Source organism: Falco naumanni, chromosome 1, assembly GCF_017639655.2.
Source record: "Falco naumanni isolate bFalNau1 chromosome 1, bFalNau1.pat, whole genome shotgun sequence".
NCBI classification, from domain to species: Eukaryota; Metazoa; Chordata; class Aves; order Falconiformes; family Falconidae; genus Falco; species Falco naumanni.
The window spans coordinates 100714910-100736833 of record NC_054054.1 but is presented as its reverse complement, the minus strand read 5'-3'; the positions used below and the strand labels follow the sequence as shown (position 1 = coordinate 100736833).

The 21924-nt window shown below is 49.5% G+C and overlaps 1 protein-coding gene across 1 annotated transcript; it reads right to left on the bottom strand.

The window, feature by feature from the left end:
• Window positions 1–16: 16 nt before the first annotated feature.
• On the bottom strand, window positions 17–21710 carry LOC121096598 (eosinophil peroxidase-like). Its single transcript, XM_040612738.1, has 14 exons — window positions 20352–21710; window positions 19417–19491; window positions 18941–19034; window positions 17853–18028; window positions 15696–15819; window positions 14199–14328; window positions 12886–13092; window positions 11575–11890; window positions 8962–9122; window positions 7124–7370; window positions 6573–6743; window positions 4091–4328; window positions 2193–2416; window positions 17–937 (listed from the first exon to the last, which is right to left on the bottom strand). The coding sequence occupies exons 2-14, from the start codon at window positions 19487–19489 to the stop codon at window positions 909–911; spliced, it is 2190 nt and encodes a 729-aa protein (XP_040468672.1). The 5' UTR covers window positions 19490–19491; window positions 20352–21710; the 3' UTR covers window positions 17–908.
• Window positions 21711–21924: the final 214 nt, after the last annotated feature.

The following is a 21924-nucleotide window of genomic DNA, read 5'->3' as shown; positions in this document are numbered from 1 at the left end:
AAGGAACATTTTCGCCTCAGCTCAAAATTGCAGTTTATTAATCAATAACAGTAACACAGCAGACTACAGAGGAAGGAGAAAGTGGTTTTGATCCCTTTCAAGAAAAGATATTGAGGGGACAAAGCTGGAGTAAAACCAGATTGGCTTTTACTTTCTTGTACATTAAAACTGTTCTTATCTTTGCCAGGACACATCCCATCAGCTCCACAACCCAGGGGTAAGTCACACTGGCTCGTGCCAGGCTGCAGGTATAACTTGTCATGGATTTCTGTCACACTAGATGATGCCTTAGGCTTTCTGGACTAAGGGCAAAAAATGGTGAAAAAACAGCTTGCTTCCATGTGGACAATTTCTTCGTTCCATATTCAAGCAAAACCCAAAACAGGGCATTTTAAGCAAGTCTGTTTGGGGTGCCTGATAGCTATTTCTGCTTCATCTAAAGGCACAGTGAAATAAGTAGTTTTTCTTTGGAAACTGAAGTATGTACTTTTCTGTACTTACAGAATCGGAGACAAAGAATAAGCAGTTATTCCAATGCCCCAGTCTCTTTCTGTTTAGGCTGGCAATTTTGAAAGGAGGGTCCAAAACATGTTTTTGACAGTAAAGCTTACGGGAACACAGCGTATGCGTGATTGCCTAAGCCAGCAGATGGTTTGATTTGGAACCAGTCTCTGGATAACTCATTTTGCTTTGCTTTGAATATTGAGTGACTTGCACAGCTCTGGGACATCTTTTCATGAAGTTCTTTGACCACTGGAATCCATCTCACTGAAAAGACTTCATGCAAACTAAACTGAGCAGATGACAGCAATCATGCCCAAACATTTGAGGCAGTAAAAGCATAAACACAGTAAAATAATCCATCTCAGCAGCTTCCCAAGTCTGGACTTCTGGCAAATCCTCAACATTCAGCATTGAAAGTCACCAGGTGTTTCTTCTACAGGACATAAAAAGCAATGTGTTATCAAAGGAGAACAGGACACACCATAGCTCCCTGTTATCTTACGTGGCTGATTTCCACAGGTTAAGCTAGAGAAGAGGGAATGATAACTCTGGTATTAGTCCTGGTTGCTCTAAAGACCTCCTGGGATCCCTCCTTGACTGCAAGATCCTATAGGTCTCACTTTTTCTGGTACCATAGAATCATTTGGGTTGGAAAAGACCTTTAAGATCACTGAGTCAAACCATTAACCCAACACTGCCAAGTTCACCACTAATCCATGGCCCTAAGTGCCACATCTGCAGTTTTTTAAACACCTCCAGGTATGGTGACTCCACCACCTCCTTGGGCAGCCCATTCCAATGCTTGACAACCTCTTTGGCAAAGAAATTTTTCCTAATATCCAATGTAAACGCTGCCAGCACATGAGGATGGCATTTACGTTTGTACCCTGCCACACTTCCAAGCTGATAACGCTGTGGAGAATATGGTGAACCGCCCTCGCAGAAAGTGGGAGCTGACTGCAGGTGGAGTTGTCCGACAGTGGAGGGTTTGCTCCTTCTCACAGCCTGGATAGCAACAGGAGAGCGTGGCAGGGCTGACTGTCACAGCAAAGGAAAGATGACGTTTTGTTAGCAGTCTACTGCTCCCAGCGGAGAGCCACTCTTTCCTACCTCTACTTCCCCTCTCTACTTCAGAGGGTATTTTGGAAGAAAAACATTAAACCTCAAGAATTTTACAAATACTGAGGCAGCCGAGGGAAATATTGTAAATACAGGCAAAACTTCCCTAGCAGAAATCAAACACCTCAATCTCTTCCATTAAGTGGGGATCTCTGTCCAAGCGCAGGGCTGCTTTTGGCCTGACCAGGATGAGCTGCCAGCCTGCTCGGAGCTGTGCAAAATACAGACCAACCAGCTAGACAGAAAGACCAGCTTCCTCGACCCGGGCATCACTCCCCATGCAGAAAAGCACCGGCATCATCAGCAAAGAGCTAAACTAAAAAGGCCTGTAAATGAGAAAAATCCCAAAGCAGCGTGCTTAGCTTGGTCTTGTAATGCCAATGCTGGAAAATCTGCGTGTTGGCGGTACTACTCACGGTGGACCTGAGGAAACTACGTATCTACACATGTGCTAGATACATGCCTGGCACACATGTTCAGACCTGTGTTAGGCAGCTGTTTCAGATCCTCAGGGTCTGGTTATCTCCCACAGCTGCAGGCAGGAGCTACCTGCTGTTTGAAGCTTATACCTTGCTCTGCAGCTTCCTTGGTCCTCGTTGACTTCCAGGCTCTGAGGTCCAGCTTTGGGATCTTGCTGCAGCTCACAAAGCCACAAGGGTATCTGTTAGCCTTGAAAATATGTCTTGGTACTTTAGAGATGTCGGTGTTGTCACATATTATTCGTGACAAGGAGATTTTGACCAGTGAACAGCGCTGCAAAGGAGTAAAAACCCCTGGGTTCTCCCACCAAAACCTGCAGGAGAAAGATGATGACAAGAGATTTTTGCCTTCTGGCTTCTTCACATTCAAGACTCCTGCAACGTTATTTCCCACTAACACCAATAACACATTTCTTTTGCCAAGAAGAAATTTAAATTTCTGTTACTTAAATTGAGCCCTGACTCACCAGCTGGATAGTTTAGCTTGCTTTTCTGCCATGGACCTATAGTAAAGCTGCAGTAGAATCAAAGCCTTGTCCTGTGTTCCCTCAAATGAGATACAGGCACCCTCTTTCAAATAGGAAAGTCTGCACATACTGTTCTGTGCGCAAGCTGTGGTTACGTCCACAGGACTGTCATGCTGGAACCAGCCCTGTAATTACTGTCTTTAAAAAAAAAATATCTGTTCTTGTATCCTGCCATAAGAACAGGATTTCTAGATGTGCACTAGACTGTTTTTAAGCTCCCAGCACTAGGGTTTGAGCTCATAGTAAGTCTTTCTAAGCAGAACAGTTTGCCAGAAACACTGGTCATGATACAATTTTCAGGCTATATTGCTAGCAAGTGCAGGACCTTGCCTCAGAAATGCAGCTTAAAATGGGGCATTGTAACTCACTTCTGCACCTGATCCCCCTGAGCATCTTCAAGGCAGAGGAGGACTTCAGGTATGTTTCAAACACGACACTGCTCAAATTATTTTGCCTGGCAAGCAAACCCCAAGCCACCCATATCCTGGTGCAAGTGAAGACCAAACACTGCCACATGTGCACATGGGTGGACATGACCCAGACCACAGGGTTCCAACTCAGAACTGGGGTGGAAAGGACAAACAATGAAAAATCATCTCTAAGGCCCCTGAGAGGTGGATAAGACACTGCGATGGTGCAAAGCTGTGTATTGCAAACTCAGGAGATGGGGAGGTGGACAGATGTTTAACTTCTGCAGGGCGCAGTAGCCCAGAAGAAGCAGACAGACCCACAGAGAGGGTACAGGGATGCCGCCAGTGCCAGGGAAGCAGCTTGGGCTGAGCTAAGACTTAACTAAGAGAGAACAATTAATTTCTTTTACTCCCTGCAAAGCCTGACAGTGCGTTAGTCCTATAGCAACTTCCCTTGGTCTGCAGGCAAATTTTCAAAACTACCCAGAGCATGAGCCACCACACTAGCAGATGCTGAGCATCTACTATCAGTGCAAGCTATTTAGGCTAATTAAACCTGACAGCTTTTTTTCTAATTGGTGAAGTCAATCCATCTAGATCCTGGTTTTCCCACCTTAGAGGTGTACCTGTTCTTCTGGTTAAGGTATTTATATATAGTTTCCCTTTGCTGGAGTGAGCTGAGGTTTGAATACACAGTAATATGAGCCTCCCTGAAAACAGGTGTCTGCAGGAGGAGCAGAGCTCAAATGTTCACACTGGGTGAGGACCATCAGCATGGAGAAGGGCAATCCAGTCTGCACAATTCGTGACTGGCAGTGAATGGTCTGAAAGTGAAAACACTTGGCTGGGAAAGGATCTTAGCCTAGGATCTCAACCATCATCTGGACAAGCAATAAGAACATCACCAGAAAGGGGAAAAAACATCTGGAATAATAATAATAATTAAAAAAAGCAACAAACAAGAACAGCTTCCAAATCTGCATAAAGAAATATGCATAAATTCCTGTCTCCCTCTGTCCTTTGGGGTTTGAATCCCCAGCTCCTCTCTTACCTGTCCCCATCACGAATGTTTCTGAACTGGGTGCCAATGAGACAAGCCATGAGAGGCCCAACTCTGCCTCCATTCACAAAGGGCTCTGCAAGTGCCCCAATCCAAATGTCAATGTTCTTTGGTGTCCCATACAGCTGCATGAACTTCTTCGCCAGATTAGGATTCTTCAACACTCCAGCAAGTGCCTGCAATCCAGAAGGCTGCGAGAGCCCACAGAATTGTCTCCAGGAGTTATAACCTGCAAGTAGTTGGATATCAAAGCAGACAGATCAGTAACATGTTTCTCCCTCCTGTAAAGATTTTTTCCTTTCTTTCCCAAAGCTGGGGACACAGATAGGGTCCCTATATGTTTAAAACATTTTTCTAAACATTTCTTTATTTCTGTTAATGCCATCAACTTTTCACTCCTCCACAGCCAGTACATCCTGCCTGGCGTTTCAATGCCGTTTGTGGAAGGGCTATGTCTTTGCAAGTGATCTCTGCTAGTGGGAGTTGCTCCACCACCTTCCAGCACTGCTTTGCTGTTCCACTCAGCGGCAATGCAGGTGCCTGTGCACAGGCTCCAGAGCCAGGGATTATCTAAAACAACCTTCTGCTGATGTGATGGAGGAACTATGGGAGACCCACACCTTGCCGAAGCTGCAGCAGAGAGCCAGAGGAGTGTCCCCAGGACATTTCAAGTAGCAAAGGAGATCTGTGTGCAGGCACTTGATCTTGCGTGTGCTGTGGCCGCCCCTAACCCTGTGCTGTGGGTGCTCAGATGAAGGCTCTGGGCACACCTAATGGCTGCCTCATCTTCACTGGGACCCAGGAACCCTAAAGGAGGTCAGGGAGCATACAACTTCAGATACCTTCAGGCAGAGCCACAGGAGAGACGTCTTCACAAAACTCTTTGATATTACCTCTGTTGGAAGTGAACCTGGACAAGATGTTGTACAACAGGACAGTGGCCAAGTACTTCCCCACACCTGACCTCCCTCGTGTCCGTGTCTAGCCACGGGTACAAGCCACCCCACACTGCAAAGAGAGTTCTACGTAGCACAGGTTACTTCAGGTGGGAGTGGGCCAGTGGACTTTGCCAGCTGGACTCATTTTTCTGTACTGCAAACAGCTGAAAATCCACGGGGCCGCAACTGGTGCATAATTCTGCACCTTGGTGGAAAGGGCACGCACCCAGCAACGGGCAATTTGTGACTCAGTGTCTTATCAAATGGCCACTTATGCAGAGGAAAGGTCTGTGGAGCGCTAACGCATCCTCCTACCTGCCAGCCCGGTGAACTGTTAAGGTGCAGAGATGAGCTGCTGCTGCAGCAGTGAGCTGTGAGCAAGATGTCTAAAAATTGGGGAGAATTCAGAAAAAAAGACACAGCATATGGTGCCTGGATCACACCACTATCAAACAATTCAAGAAGACTGAGAATTTGCTTTATCAGAAAAAGAATTAGGAAGCTTTTTTGATCTTGCTATACTGTCATCACTTTCATAGGTTGTATAACACCGAGTGCAGTAACACTCGGGGTTGGGCTGAGACCCAAACGCTAGGAGCTAAACACAGATTCACACTGGGAATACACGTCAGTTCTGCTGCAGTGGAGCAGCCGTCAAGGCTGTAAGTTCACAATTTGTGGTTTAGATCAGGTTCTGCACAATAATGTTCCTAGAGACAGCATGGAAACATCACAGCCTTCTGTTGCAGCAAAGGCAGAGCCTGTGACTGATCACACACCTGGATGTATTGCAAAGCCTCTGTCTGGGCTTAAAACCGGTGAATCCAGTACCTTTTTCATCACAGTTTCAAGGTGAGCACTATTGCATCTCCCAGGACGTTACCGACACGGCAGCTCCAGGCACTTACATCAGCCTAACAGCGCTTTTCGGCAACAACACACCCACGAGCCAGTTGTAAAGTCCTATCAACAATCTATTTCTCAAGACCATCTCGCAATGCTATTACACTGGTTTTGCACCTTGCAGAGCCTTGAGAATGGTTCTGACATGCTTTTTTTCTGGGACACAGTCTTTATAGAGAAATTACAATGAGGCTTTCCTCTCATGCTGTGATCTGCTCTTCCAGCCATGTGTGGCTGGGCTGGACCACTACAGATACCTGGGGAGAAGCCACGGGGGACATCTGGCCCCAATTCTGCTCCTGAAAATTTGTTGTGGAGGTCCTTAACCAATTTTGCCATTTGAGGAACAATACAAATGGCGCAGTTACTGAACACTTGGCTCTGCTCTTTGCAATGCCCTATGTTCTTCTGGTCACAAGTCTCCACTTGTCTCCTCCAGCTCCAGCCAGGCTCTGGCTTCACTGCTCAGCCTCCTATCCACTTACCTATGGCTGTACAGAAATTATGAAAAGGTTTAGGAAGCAGTAATTTCAGCTGAGCACGGGCTGGAGAAGTTTCTCCACGTTCAACCATAAGAGTGTCTGATTTCCACTTGTTTTTCTTTGGAAGCTCAGGTCCCGCAGCCAACTTACCTGGGAGGCCATGATCTCTGCTACGTTGCATGTTAAGCGCGGCTAAATCAAATCCAATCCTTTCAACCTGCTCAAACATCCGATCCCGGAGCTCATCCACAACCATTTGCTGCTGTGTCATCAGCTTGGCTTGATTAGCCATCAGGCTCCGGAGAAAGGGGTCAATACCACCTGCAACGGTTACAGAGGGACTTGTGAGCAGTGCAGGGTGGCAAGTGTGTGTGTGAGAGGCTCAGGAGAGCTGAATGCAGCTTATATTTAACTATAAGCTTCTAATACAAGAGAATCAATTTTCCTGCACTTCAAGAATTAAACAGAAAATACTTTGAATAAAATTGTCAGAGTCTACAGCAGTTAAGCAACCAGACTGCGTGCTTCATAATAAGATGAGCCACATTTGACTGCAGCCACGTTGGGAAAAACTGCCTGGTAGTAAAGGTCACTCAACAAATTTAATGCAAACCACTTTTAGGTTTGGCTGAAGCAGGAGCGCATCCAGAGAGGGCAAAAAAGGCTGAATGAAATAAACAGAGGTGCAAGAAAGGCTTTACCTTCTTTAATGATCCTCCAGACAGCAAAGAAGGTGTTTCTGAGTTGAATTTTGGGACCCATGGGTTTGTAACTTTGACTTAAGCGGTCAACAGTTGGGGGAACTGAAGCATGAGCAAAACGAAAAGCCAGAGTGAAGACGTTGGATATTCGAGGATCCACAGACTCATTGTAGCCCTGGTAGCGAGGAATCAAACCCTGGAAACTGGTTCCCAGCAGAAGAGGCAGGTAGTCCCTGTAGGTTATAATCTAGGGGGAAACAAGGAAAGTGTGAGTCATTAATTGCTTGGCCATCAGTTTCTTTGGAAGCAAAATTCTGGTTTGTGTGTCCAACTACAGGAGCTGTTACACTGAACTACTTTGATGGGATTTATGTAGGAGATCTTGCTAGCACAGATGCAAAGCAGAGAGACTCCCCAGAACCAATCTTTCTTTCACCTCATCAGACCTTCACCCAGCTGCTCTGGCAGTCCAGCGAGGGTCCTTTCTGGCACCACTGAGTGACATTTTGGTTTCTTCAGCTCCATGGCTTTGGTTCAAAGCATCTTCTATACTAGCCATGGTACCATGGCACAGGTGGTGCAGCTCCAGGCACAGACACTGCAGGCCACTGCCTGGGCTGCTGGTTTCTCCAGCCATGCATGGTGTCATCTCTACACTCTCTAGCAGTGATGAGGTTTGTGTGGAGATGCAGTGATTTCCATGAAAATGTTAAGTGGACTTAACTGCTCCAGGAAGATCAGGAAGCACAGACTCTGCTTGTGCCTGACCCGCTCATCCTCTACCAGTGCACTGGGATCCAGCACTCAAATGTCCCCAGACATGCTCCTCCCTGCCTCAACAGCTTGGCAGGTCAGAGCAAGAAGAAAGCCTGCCAAATCCTCCTAAATATTCACTCCTTGTCCTATAGGTAGAGGCCATCCCCATCAGCCAGGTAGAACTGAATTTACTCCTCCCTCCCACCTACATGCTTCAGATGACAAAGAAAGTCAACAGTGTTGGCACAGATGTTATCACCACCCACAAGCAGCTGAGTTAGTCCTCCCATAGTAAAGATGTCCAACTCTAGTTTCATGTCTCTTTGGGACATTGAGGAGGGTGCACAATATAATTTAAAAAAAAAATCAGATTCTGTGTCAGTAGGTGAAAATAATTCATAGAATTGTAGAATTTGGAAACCCCATGTCGTCTTCTCTCATAGGAGCCTGCTTTTTCTGTTGGCTGTGAAGCCTCATCTGGCTTTGAAGCTGGTCCTGTTCTAAACCAGAGGTTGGACAAGAGACTGGAGAGGTCCCTTCCAAGCACAGAAATTTTTCTGTGACTGTAGGATCTCATTTAGGGCAAAGTCTGTGCTGCAGCACAGTCCCAAGGGACTCTCTGCCACAAAGCAGTGAGGACAGAGGAATGCCATGGCTGGTTGCATGCACCAGCACATGGGGCTTCTTGAGAGGATGACTCACAACTCAGAGGAATTTTGATCCAAATCTCCAATACCATTTTTACCCTGTAGCAAACACTGGCTAGAAAAGCTTCTCCTCTGACTTCTCTGTCCTCACATTTCTCAAACACAGACGTGCAGTTTAAAACCCATTAAGCAATTTGGAAATTTAACAGTAGAGGGACATCAAAGATTCAGGGGGACCCCTCTGTGTGTGTTATTTCAGGTATCTCCATGTGATTTTTGTTTTGGGCAAAAGGAGCTGGTGGAAAGAATCGGGTCATTTGCACCCCAAAATACCACACCCGTTGGACACCCCACAGTAAAAACCCCATCACGTTCATTCTGTGAGACTGCAAGACAAGGCAGAAGAGCCAGGACATACAACATGGTGGCTGGTACCTGGATCATGGCACCCAGGATCTTTCGTGCCTCCTGGTAGACCTTCTCTCCATTCCAGTGGGGATTTAATCTCTTCAGCTGCCTAGCCAGGCGGTTGTGCTCCCGCAGAAAGAGCGTATGCATGCACGTCAGCTCCAGCATCTCATTTGCTCGAGAATCACCTAGGAGTACCACAAGTGAGCAGACTTGTACTGCCAGCAACCTGCGTGTGCTTGGCTGCTTCCCCCTGGAAGGAGGCAAATGTCGCGTTGGGAAGCATGCACAGAGACATTTTTAGATGTCTCAGCATCTGCACTGTGAAGATGACTGGTAAGAAACACACAGGAGGGGAAGGAAACCAGGGTCCAGGCCCCAAGAGCTGGAGAGCACCAGTGAAAAGCCATCTATCTGCCAAGGCAGCAAAAGCCAAGATGCCCCCACGGTTGCGCTCAGCAACACAGAGAGATGGGCAAGTTTTTGGGGTTTTTCAAACAAGGGCTAGAAGCATTAACTTAAGCTAAATAAAGCAGGTGTTCTGCAGGCTCCCATATCAGAGAGACTGTCTCACAGCTCAAGAGAGAAATGGAAATGGGCAGAAGGAGGTCAGAATGGCCAAGGGAGCTCTGAAAGTCAGAAGGCATCCTTCAAACCAGCTGAAGCTAGGGCCAAAGTGAGATAACTGTCACAATCAAGCCCCCTGGTGAGCAAAAGTAAAAAGCAAAAGGAGTCACAATGTAGAGGAATAAGTTACAAACGGCATCACAATGAAATATAAAATCCTTCTTCAAACATCTAGGGCAGGAAACCCAAGAGTAAGCAGGTGATGAGGGTATAAAGAGGCACTCAGAGAAGAGTAAATGTGTCGTATTTAGCCCCCAAGTCCCATAGTAAATAGAGGGATTGGCTCTTGCACTCAGCACAGAGCCCTTTTCATTTACTGTCAAAGGCTGTCTGTAAGAGGCTGCGGAAGAAGAAACAAAAGCAGCACTGTGAGGTTTCCTCAAGCAGAACACACACCCAGGGATTCCAGCAGAGCCCCAGCGGGACATCGCTGAACCCTGTTAGGCAACTGCACACGTGAAATTTCCCCAGTTCTCAGGGACCGGAAAAGTCACAAATAAGACACTGAATTTTCAAAGGAGCTTCTGAGCCAGCCTGACTGTTCCCTACACTACCCAGCTACGGAGCAGCGATGGCTCCAGCCCCTAGCTGATGAGTCCTGGGGGCTGGGAGCCCACCTGGGAAGCACCCAATACACCTGCCCATTCTGCTCCTCACTGGGCATCTGCCTTTGGCCACATGGTCCTCACCAAGGAGAGACCTGCACAGAACTGCGGAAGCAGCTGAAGATGTGGAACAATGGATGGGACAGATGGAGAGCTGTGGGAGGCTGAAGGAGACCATAAACCACCAGGAGTTTAAAAGGAGGGTGCTGGAGGATGACAGCAAACAGAGCTCTGCCACTGGTCCCACCACTAGGACCTGATGGTATCCAGGGACCATGGGGATGATGTCCAGAGGAGCTTAGGCCAGATAGGTAGGGGGCCAAGGGAACAGAAATCAGCTCCACAGCTGATGAGATGTGCTGTGCCCTCAAGCTTTCTCCAGCAGTGTCATGGACAGTCCAGGTGGCCAGAGCCAGCAGGACTTGGCCAGGAGGTCCTGCTTGTCAAAAGAAAAGGAACAGGGAGTGAGACACAGATTCACAAGGTATATCAGAAATGTCCCTCCCCGGGGTCTTAGGTTTTAGCAACATCCTGGTCCTCACCAGCAGGGTCCAGGCAGAAGGGAGCAATGCTGTAGGCTCCAGAAGGTTAGTTACCTTGTCTCTGTGTGCTGGGACAGGAGAAGACAGCAAACGGCAGCAGACAGGAAGGTTGTGGTGACTGTGCGGTGTTTTGGCTGGAGGGGAGGCATGGCTTTGGCACGCTGTGCCCAGGACAAAAGGAGTTATTCCACATTGAAGAAGTAGACAGGAGGATACCAGAAGCGTGACAAAGGATAAATGGACCAGGAGGCCATCCTGATGGACTGAAGGCCTATGCTGATGTCCTGGCTGGCATGCTGTCAGTGCACCCTCAGACTTCAGTGGTGGGGACATGTCTTAAAAGGTCACCCTGGTCTGTGGCTAGCCTCATCCTCAGCCCAGCTGGGATCTAAGCTCTCACAGTGCAGCAGACACACTGATATGCAACAGCCCAGGCAAATGTTTCATGCGGAAACATTTCAAGCACCAACACACCTATACCTGTCCTGACAGAAGAGAGATGGCCACCAAATTACAAATATAGACAAGCCATTGCCTTCAGGCCAGTCTGCTATTGCTGCATTTGCTTGGTTCCATCGTGGCAGTGGTTCCCAAGTCACCTCCAGCAGCCCCATGTGCTCCCTGGGCCCTACGCCGGAGCTGCTGAGCACAGATGGGACAGCTTCACTCCATGCATACAATCACAAAGAAGACTTGAATGCAGTGAAGACCTTTTCCTACCTAGCGCAGCCTGTCTCAGTCTTTTGTGATGTTTTGCTATGCTCCATTTTCTACTTAAGAAAACCAAACAAATAAAGAAATGAACTGGAGCTGGGGGAGTTGTTTGCTCTGGATTTCAGGGTTAGGGGTGCCAGCACACAACTTACCTGCAAGAAAGCAAGGGATTTTAGCTTCCTTGTTGGCTATAAGACATGGGCTCTTCTGCATGTTGCTGAAGGGCATATATGCCTTCCCCCTATCAGTGAAATTCTGGTTAACAGCCAGCAAGCCCAGCTGGCTGGTCCGATTCCTCAGTGTGTTGGCCAAAGACACTTCACTGCCATACACCATGCTGCCATCAAGAAAGGAGGTGATGGCATTGATCTGATCTCGAATTGCTGTGCCGCCGGTACAAGCAGGAGCTGAGCGGGTGAAAGGAAGGCAATCTTTCGTGTTTTTAATTCGTGGGTCATTGAGTGGGATCTGAAGATAGATAAAAAAATAAGTCATCACTAGTTCAGGGGTGCAGAAACGGCACTGTGATATACTACAGCCGTAAGAAAAGCCAGGCAGGAGCCATTTCAAAGACAGTCCCCATGCTAGACAGCATGTAGGTCAGTCAAAAATCCCAAATAGGAAGGGTCAGAATGACAGTGGAGGTGCTATTTTAGGAGTCCAAGACCCAAATATGCATGAAAGCCTAGAGATGCCTAAATTTCCATTAAGATACCTAAACTTTTCCCCCTGAATATATAAATATCAGATTCAATCTTTAAAGCTTCCTATCTCATGTTGGAGTCTAGTGTCTGTATCTACATTATTGACAGCTGTCATCCAGAACTTGTGACCCTGCCTGCATTCTCAGATGCATGTTGGGCAAACACTTGGTGCTTGCTCTGTCCATTCACAGTTTTTCTTGACAGGACAGGCGGGTACGTGGGACAACCAGAGCCACAGTACCTCTTCAAAGGCAGAAAAGCAGGGCTGCGGGGTGGACACGTACATCATTAAGCATTCACTGGAGCAGAGGCTGCAATGTGACTATTGTGCTAATGCCTTGGCCACTGTTGGGAGATGCTCACCACTCCCTTGCCCCATGCACTACTGAGCATTGAACCATCAAATGGGCAAGGATTTGCTGGGGTATTGACACCCTTCAGCTCCTGTCTTTGACACATGTACTATAATCCAGGTATCCCCATGTTGTCTTCGCACCATACCCCCAAAACAAAGCCATATCGTTGAGAGATGGGTGAATGGTTGGAAATGGGGGGAAGACAGGTTGGGGCTGCGTCCGACATCTGGGGACAGCCCCTGGGATCCAGCACTGCTACCTTACAGAGAGCGGTCTAACCCCCTTGGCCTGTTCTGGGAGGATGTCCCTCTGTGGCCAAGGACCTGGGGAGCCACCAACATCTCCCGGCTGGAAGGCAGATACCCTCTCCCTCTCTTCCCTGCTAGAGAAAGGCTGGCTGTACCTTGATGGGGAAGCAAGGGGGCTGCTTGGCACAGCTGATATCGCAGTCCACATTGCCAGTGAAGGTGACTCGGGCTGGGGTGTCTGGACTGAAATCCAGGTCATGGTCAATAAACTGGCCCCACTGCATGAACATGAGTGATCTCTGCTGGTCCATCCTGAGCTGCCCAGGGGGGAAGCGGACAATCTCATTTGACACCTTTCGAACCTGCAGGGGAGGAAGGCAGAACATGTGTGTTAGGAAATGACTCGTATGAATGGGTGCGTCTGTTCGTACGGCCATCAGCAAGAATTCATGAGGCATTTCTTACACTTCACAGAAAAAACCCCAAATCTCTGCTGCCTGAGCTGGAAGGCATTACTGAGTGCCTCCTTTGCTGAGCATTGCACTGTCCTGGCCCTAGCCAGGTTTCTGAGCCTCTAGGCTGAGTACATCCCTTGGTGGATATATGGACACAGCTAAGCATGAGCCATACTGAATAACCGGGAAAGAGAGGTAACAGATTTTAAAAGACCAATTTGAAATAGAAGTGTGGAAAAAAATAGTTGTTGGGAATTTCTGAAAAGTTATCTCAGTGAACTCCCAAAGCCCTTTTCCCTTCTCATCCCTTCTCCATCCATCACACTTCCCCACCAGTTCTTCCTTCATGTATTCCTACAGGAGAAGTGGTCAAAACTTTGCTCAAGCCCTGACGCTGTGCTGCAGAACAGTTAGGAAGTACAACAAAAGCACAAGTGTCGGGCACGCAACCCAGAAAATCACAGAGCTCCTCACTAGTACTGTCGTTGCACCAAGCCCCAGTGAGCAGAAACCACGTCACAGCGTCCCCACTCCAGGCCCCATGAGACCCACACACCCCGCCACAGGTCACCCCGCCGTGGACCCACACACAGAATTTCTAGCTGGATGGTTTTTATTCTGGGGATTCTTTTTTCATTTTTATCCTCTGGCATACTGCTTTTCAGGAGACAACCAGCTTCCACAAACAAATCAAAAAAGGTGAGCAAATCACTTTGGCTTAAACGCAGTTAATTTAAAAGAACACATTGAGTAATTCTTAATCCTGCAATTCTGCAGTAATCAGATTTATTTTCCTTTGCTCTTCCTCACAGCATGGGAGTTAGAAAGTATTTCTGTTAGATCACCCTGAAGATTCTCATATGATCAAGCTGGAGCTGGTGAGTTTAACTTCCTCCCCCTGATCCCCCCCACGCCAGCTGCTGAGCACGCACTTGGACACCTGTGATCTATCCAAGGACCGACAGTCCCTGAGCCCTGGTACGGCATTTTCAGATAACAGTTACAAACATTACCAGTGGAAAGGGGAATCCGGAGAAACGCTTTTCTTCTGTCCAACCACGGGGGACTGACACACCGTCCTCATATTCTGCTGGCAACCATCTGACCAGGGCTCTGTTTGAAGCTCCTAGTGATGGATTTCTCCTGTTGGAGTGAACGGAAGAGCAGCAAACTATTAGTGTCATTAGGATAATGGCAGGGCCAAGAGCTCGTGGATGGAGAGAGAGACAGGAACCTTGGAATGGGACCACACAGCAATGTACAATGGTTGGGAGCTACTGCAGCCCTGTGGGTTTGGTGCTATCAGTAAGCCTCATGTTTAATAATAATAAAAATAGTAACACACACCAAGCCTCGGCTTCTCCCAGACAAGAACCCAGGATGCTGGTGACTCCTTGTGTCATCCAGCCTGAAGAAGGGCCCTTGACTCCAGGCCGTGGGTGGAAAACAAAGGTGAAAGCTTAACATCAGAGAAAAGGGGTAGCAACTTATGCCTGTTCGTTTAATGGTATTACCAGTGATCTTTAATAGAAGCAGGCTGATTTGGATTGTGAGTCTTACTATGCTGTAATTGGAGTAAGTGGTTATTGTAGTTTGATTAGACCATTAAAACCTTAGACTAATAATGTATTTCATTTTGGAGTCCATGTATAAGATGTGTTCTCGGGTTGCCGGTCATACACCGTGTGTCACACTGCCTAGGGCCAAGCAATGGAGGGACACAGAGCACAGGGAACAGTTGAGCCCATCTTCTCCAGGGCTTCAGGGTCTGGTTTGTGTGATGGGCCTGTCCTTATCCCAGAGCCCCATCCTGAATGAAGACACCACTGTCTGAAAATTGAGGAGGCAGGTAGCTCTCTCCCTGCTTCTTATACAGATACCTGAAGGCTAAAGCCTTCCCTAGGCAGGCATTGCTGTCTGAACTCCTTCCTCTGCCCAAGGTGCTCCCAGGGGATGCTCTGCCCACTGGGCTCTCAGTAACAGGAGAAGGATGGGGAATGCTCCTAGGCTGTCCCTTTTAAAACACTCTTTAGTACAGCTTCCCTTGTCTCCCACATTACAGTCATGCCCCTCCATTTGTCCACGGGACACGCAGAAGGTGCTCTCTCACAGCCCGCGTGCCCAGATTCCCTCCTACACAGCGTGGGGCAGGGTGACAGCCAGACAGATCATGCCCCAGTATGGGTTTGGGTCAGGAAGCCCTTTGAGACCCTGCAATGGGGCAGAGCCAGACAAAGCAAAAAGATGCAGCCTGGTAACAGAGACCCTGGGCTGAAAAGTCAGTCCCCAATACAGAGTTATTCATATTTTGGCCAAAGAACTAGTTCATGTACAACACCATGAACCCTCGAAGCAAGACTAATTAAAAGCTCCACACACCTAGGAAACAACACAGTAGCATGTAAAACCCTAAAGAAGGCATCCTGCATAGATCGTGCTTGGGGACATGGGTCTAGTTCTACTGATGGAGGACCCATCCATCCATCCCCCTGCTGACACAGCCCCCTCACCTGTTGTTGCACTCGCCAGTGATCGTTCGGTAGCCATCAGAAGTGTCACAATTTATTTTCTTATCCTGCTGGTCACATCCGCTTGCCTTGGAAATCATCCCCAGCTGATCTGGTGTCAGCAAGTCTGCCAGGTAACAACAGAGAGGAAACATGCCGTAACATACTGTCCCTGCTGGGTTTGCAGGGCCTCCCAGGCTCAGCAACAAGTTTTCCTTCTTGCACCCTTGAAATGGTTTCTGATCACAGTATCATCTGTAAGAGCATCAGGGGCTGTTATTTGAGGTCTTGCTGCTCAAAGATGTGCTGAGGATGCTCTCTAGAGCAGTAGATTGTTTTTTTTCTGGTTTGGAAAGCATTAAACCTAACAAAGTTGTGGTCAAATCTTATTTATGATTACACATTAGGCCTGTGCAGCAGTGGAATTATTTTCTAGCACTAGCAACCTGTCGCAACACAAGCAAACTAGTCGGCTGCAACAAGGCTTTTACCACCCCATACCAGGTTAACTTCAGTAAGTAGTTCCTACGCTTTGCCTGGCACGGCCACCGACCCCCCACAAGGTTTCAAAGGTTCATCTACTGTTCGTGCTGTTTCTTCATACTCTTCAGGCCAGCCCCTCCACTTTCTTGCCTCTGCTGCAACTGTCTCTCCTACACCCAGAGCAAGCCCACCCTCCCCTCTGCTTCTTCCAGGTCTCTCTTCATCCAGTGCCCATCTTTTGTACCCCTCAAGAGCTATTTAACTACTTAGCAGGAACCAGCCACAGCTGCACCTTATCCACATCAGCCAACCCACGCCCCTGAAGCCAGCCCACAGCTGTATATTATCAATGTTAATTAACCCAGCTTCATTTCTCTACAATTCCTCCCTTTTTTTCCCCTTCTTAACATTTCATACCTCATGTTAGTAAGAATCATCACAACCTTTTCACAAATACATTTTTCATGCAGTCTTCTATAATTCCTCTACAGCAACCCTTTTTCTTTTCTCTCCCCTCCCTTTTTATCTCCACCCTAAGGTGCTAACAGCTACGGTCATCCTAGTGGTGTGCCACAAGTTTTTTTCCCCCTGGGAAGCAGCCACCAGTGTGACACCACTGTTCAGAGCTGCCTGGAGAAGAAACCATCAGATGGCTGGGCAGGACGGGGGGACCTGGCCTCACCTTCCCAGCATGTGGGTTTCCCCAAGCGTAGGAGAGAAGGGGCCAAGGTCAGCGGCAGAGCCTTCTGGGCTGTAGCTGCTAGCACACCCTGTCCTGAGGCCCTCGGAGGTTCCCTGGTCACTGCTGCCACCAGCACGTGGGTCACCGCACGCTTAAGCAGCCACTGCTGCCTGCCGGGCAGGCAGATGGAGGTGGCAGCCGGGTGGGCTGGGGGGGCTCAGTATCACTGCTGCACGCAGGGGCTGGAGCCCAGCGCTGCCTCCCTCCTCCGGCTCTGCCCGTGCTGGAGGATGCTGGAGCAGCCCGTGGCGGGTGTCTGGGCCTGGCGCTGCTCTGCTGTAGCGCTGCAGATCCCACGAGTTCACCTTTCTATGGCAGGAGCCCGCCTGGTGCCTCCCTGAGCTGTTTCTCTCACTGCCCCCGATTTGCCTTCTGCTTTCAGCAAACTGGTCTTGCCAGGCAGCCAGGATTGCCACCTCATGGAGGACTTTGCTCCTTCAAGACACACACTGAAATGTCCTTTCACATTGCTCCGTTTGCATTCCCTATTTGTGCCTTCCTCATAGCATCCTGTTCCCGACTCAGAACCATCTGGCAGGGACTTTTGACTATTGCTAGCTGGAGCCTGGCAGAAAAATGACTTATGCTGGGGTTGAGTCACATCCTCTGTGTTTGCTCATTCCTTACTCAAGCAAAAGAATATCATCTAGCAAAGTCTGACAAGCTTTGACTCATCGGTACATTAACTGCTATATTGCACAAAGAACCAGGGAAGTGCACGAAGCACTTCCATTAACTGATAAACCCCCAAATAATTTTTTAAGGTAGAGAGCACAGAAAAACACCTGAGCTTTGCCTCACTGCGGTCACGTGCGAGGGATTTGTGGCGCATCATGACCCCCTTTCACCCCGTCTTCCCAAGCCCCACAAAGCCCCATTGATCAAGCCCCGTATCTTTCTCCCCTGCCCTCCTCCCAGCAAAGTGCAACCCCTACCTGTGACATTGAAGTTGCCCCTCACAGCCCGTTGCAGCTTCTCCTTGAGGAGGGCCAGGGTGGTCTCCATGTAATCTGCAGCCCGAACGGCAGCCCGAGTCCCTGCTACCGGCTGCTTGAAATATCGCAGAAGCTCTACGGGGGTGAAGGCATCGTTCTGCAGGTGCTCCTTTATGCTGCAAGGGAGAATAACACAACATCTGCAGGACTGAAATGGGGCAAAGCCAGGAGTCCTGCAGGTTACACACCAGCGTGCCAGGCACCCCAGCTCTCCTAGTGCGTCACCAGTCTGAACTGCAAACCAAGGCAGCGTCATCTGCCTCCCCGCGTGGTAGCTGGAGGAGACCAGGGCCGCTCCTGCCACGCTCGGCAGAGGAGCAGTGCGAGTTGCAGGAAAAGAATCTCTTAAATTGCCCATCTCCACCTGCCAGAAGACAAATTTTAAGTCTTTACATCCTTGAGGCAAGCAAACCTCAGTCAACTGCTGTCCAGCTCATGAACGTCTGGAGGTGCCAGTCTCCTCCCAGAGGTCCCAAACATTTCCAAGTCATCCTCTCTTAATGCTGCTGGAGCCTCCTCTCAGATGGAGGGGTCCCTAAGCCAGTGAGGGGTCTCAGAGGATGGCTACTGAAGGGGGACATGTATGGGCTGCTAGGAGACACACTCTCAAACGATGGTGTCAAAGGCTGAGCTTTCCTCCCAGATCCCACAAAATGTCCTCACTGCAGCCTGCAGCAGTTTTCTCCCTCTGTAGGGGGGGAACCACTAGAAATCAGCAGGAGCCTGTGCTGGCTTCAGTCCTCCTTGGAGCATCCCTGAGGGATGAAACTGAGCCAAGCAATACTGAGCTGGGCAGAATGGCATGCACAGATGAGGACACAGTTACAGCTCTTAGGGACAGACCCAGGAGACTGGAGATGTGGCATAAAAACAGGGTGAAGGGAGGTAAAATGCTGATTACAGCCCACTGTGCTCCCAGAGGACCTTGCACCCTTGTCCGCTCTGCTAGAGCAAGGAGGAAACGCTGGTGATGCTGCAGTGCAGGCAGGGCACACAGCACATGCCAGCAGCCCAGCCCCAGCTCTCACCGGTTGCGTGTGTGCTTGTAGGCTGCATCCACCAGCTGCTTGGCCTTGCTCACGCTGCTCAGGAGGGACGCATCCGACAGCAACTCTGACAGATCTCAGCAAGGAAAAGGAAAGAGCGGAGGTGAAAGTGCTGTCTACCACCCCGGAGCATCCCCGCGCTGCAGCTGTGTTCTCTTTGTGCCTCCAGCACTCAGGGATATTGGCACATCAGTGCTGGAAGCAATTGCTGCTGCCCACTCTCTAGAGAGAGAGATCTGTACATACAGGTATTCCTCAGGAGAGTCTGAGTCACTCCCGGGCATGAAAAGGGCACCAGTATCAGCTGCCACTGCAGATATGAAACGACCATACTCCTGTTGACACCTCTACAGGACTTTGCTGCTTACAATAGAATAATACAGGCTCTTCTAGACTTGATTTTACCTTTCCTACTCAGAAGAGCACCTGATCTGCAAAACCTAAGAAAATGACAATACCAGAGGAAGAAGACAGAGATGCCTGGAACAGGCTGAGGATCACCAGCAACCCCAGGAAGATTCCTGCCTTCATCCCTGCAAAGAAATACAAGAAGTGAAGAAAACCAAGAACCTGTAAATCTCGCCATGCATTTGGAAGGTACAGTGCCCACACTGCTGATGGCACATGTTAAGGGAGCCCATGAGGTGTCCCCTTCCCAATGCACTGCTCCCCAAGAGCAATCGTGCTGCCTGGGAGATCCTTGCGGCAGCACATGCAATGGGAGCTGCCTCCTGCCCTGGGGACCTCAGGCGCTGGTCGGAGCACACTGCTTTGGGACCATGGGGTGGCACAAAACAGGGCAGAGGACAGAACACACTGCGAGTGCTGCAAGCAGGCAGCTTGCCAGGGAGCCCAGGCAGCAACACTGAGTGTGCAGGGAGAGCTGGTACACAGGGTTAGAAGAGCTGGAGGGGAAGAAGGATGAGCCAGGGCAGCATGGGAGGTCCTTTACACGCAGACATTTGGGATGGTTTTACCCAAAGCTGATCCACTCACCTCCCAAGGCTGCTCCAAAGCAATCAGCTCTATCAGAATGAGCCCAGAGGTGTGGGCTCTGCCTACTGCACATTACTTAGCACCCACCATGAAGCTGCTGGCAAAGGTAGCCCAGAGTCCACCTTCAAATGCCAAGCTAAAACCATTCCCTGTGGAGGAGCCCCCAGCGACAGCAGCAATGTGGTCCAGCCACATCCTCGCTGTGCTTGGTGCCAGGCGGAGAGTGGCTCTGCCAGCCCTGGAGCAAGGAGGAGGAAGCCATCACACAAGCAGTGGGAAGCGCAGACCTCAGCTGGATGCTCCAAACACAGCCCCAGCCCCCCAGTCTCCCGCCCACGGTACAGAAACAAGTGCTCCACAAAAGCAAAAGCAAGCGTGCAATGGGCCAGGCTCTCACCTGCAAAATTCTACTGTCCTCCCCATGGCCCCTCTGCGCCTGCGTTTTTATCTGCAGCAGGGCGTTATCTGCAGCAGGGCGTTATCTGCAGCAGGGCACCCTGGTGAGGCTGACCCACAGGGCTTGGAAACTCCCGCACAGGGGAATGAAGCCAAGGCAGTGCAGCACCCACCTCCCACCCCAGCTCCCTAGCAGGGTGGCTCATGTGCACCCACCTGCTTACACAGCCTGATTCTCAAGCAAAGCTTCCCCAGGTTTTTTGCGGGGGGCGGGGGGCGGAGATGCAAGGCAGCACTTTGCCATGGTTTTGAAAGTCTTGACTCCTTCTGGGGATGTCATACAGGAACAAGGTTCCTTCCCCCATTGTGCTCTTCATCTTTTGCTGCTCTTAAAGGTCAAAGAAGTCTTCATATCCACCCAGGGAGGCACCATCTCTAAAGGGTGTCTGCTCTGCTGAGCACTCCCCATCTTGCCTCGCTGATGCACCCTGCCCCACGTCCCTGTTGTGATCTGGAAGGGTTCATGAATGCTGCTCCATGTGCACTTCCCTGTGTAGACAAGAGCAGGGGAGGAGGAGGCCCCTGGATGACAGTTTGAACAGGCTTCACCAACCTCCAGCTATGATCTTGAGCCCAAGGCAGCTCAGGTAGGGTCTTGCCCTCACCCAAACGGCTGTTGCACTGGGAGATCATCTACCAAACCACCACCTCTTCCCCTGGCCAAAGCCCCTCTCCCTGTCCAAGTGCAAATTTGGCTCATGGACAAATCCTTGCCATGTTGGAGCTGTGCCGCTGAGGCAGGGCAGGGGGATGCTGCTGCATCGGGTGAATGATGCGTTGGAACAAGCCAGTGTACAGAGAAGCAAAGGAGCTGCTCACTAGTGCTGCTCCTCAGCTTGCTCCTAATCACAAATTGCAATTGTGTTTTTCCTTCTGTAACAGAAAATGCTTGGTTTAGCAGCACAGACTGAGAGCAACCAAGTCTCTGCTGGTGTTCCTCCGGGGAGGTTAAATGTCTGTCAGCTGAACGAGCTCTTCCCTGTGTGGGGCACTCCAGGAACCACAGTGGCTGTACAGTGCCTCTAGCAGTGACCCTGCAGGTGTCCCTGTCCCCAAAGCTGGGCTATTTGCAGGTGGAGCCATACTTTTTGATGCACCGTCTTGACCCTTCAGTGCTTTAAAGCAAATCTGCAAAGCAGATTGCAAATATTGCAGTGAGTCACAGGTGAGGCTGCGGCCAGAGCACTGGTTCCGTTTGCAGATCCCTGGTCCCAGACAGGTTTTGAGAACCTGGAGGGAATCCACCTAGAGCACAGGAGACACGAGCGTTTGGTCATCCTGGAAGGAGCCTCACTATTAGCTTCAACCGTCTCATGGGAAGGATGGAGACAAAGTATTTTCTGAAGTGCACACAGTGCTGCAAAGAAAATTCCCATTAGATCTAAGAACCCCCACCTCCCATGAGAGCAGTGCCGTGCTGGGACAGGGCCCAGAAACAGGGTGGGATCTGCAGCCTTGGACGACAGCACTCGCTTTTACAAGCCCCTGAGCAAACCCCACTGACTTTCGAGGTA

Excerpts from the sequence above, each read along its gene's own strand:
- LOC121096598 (XM_040612738.1), bottom strand. The coding sequence starts at position 19,489 with ATGAAGGCAGGAATCTTCCTGGGGTTGCTGGTGATCCTCAGCCTGTTC. Across the intron at positions 7,371-8,961 it reads TCCTGGGTGCCATGATCCAG|ATTATAACCTACAGGGACTA; the intron begins GTACCAGCCACC and ends GTTTCCCCCTAG. Across the intron at positions 4,329-6,572 it reads CAGAGATCATGGCCTCCCAG|GTTATAACTCCTGGAGACAA; the intron begins GTAAGTTGGCTG and ends AACTACTTGCAG.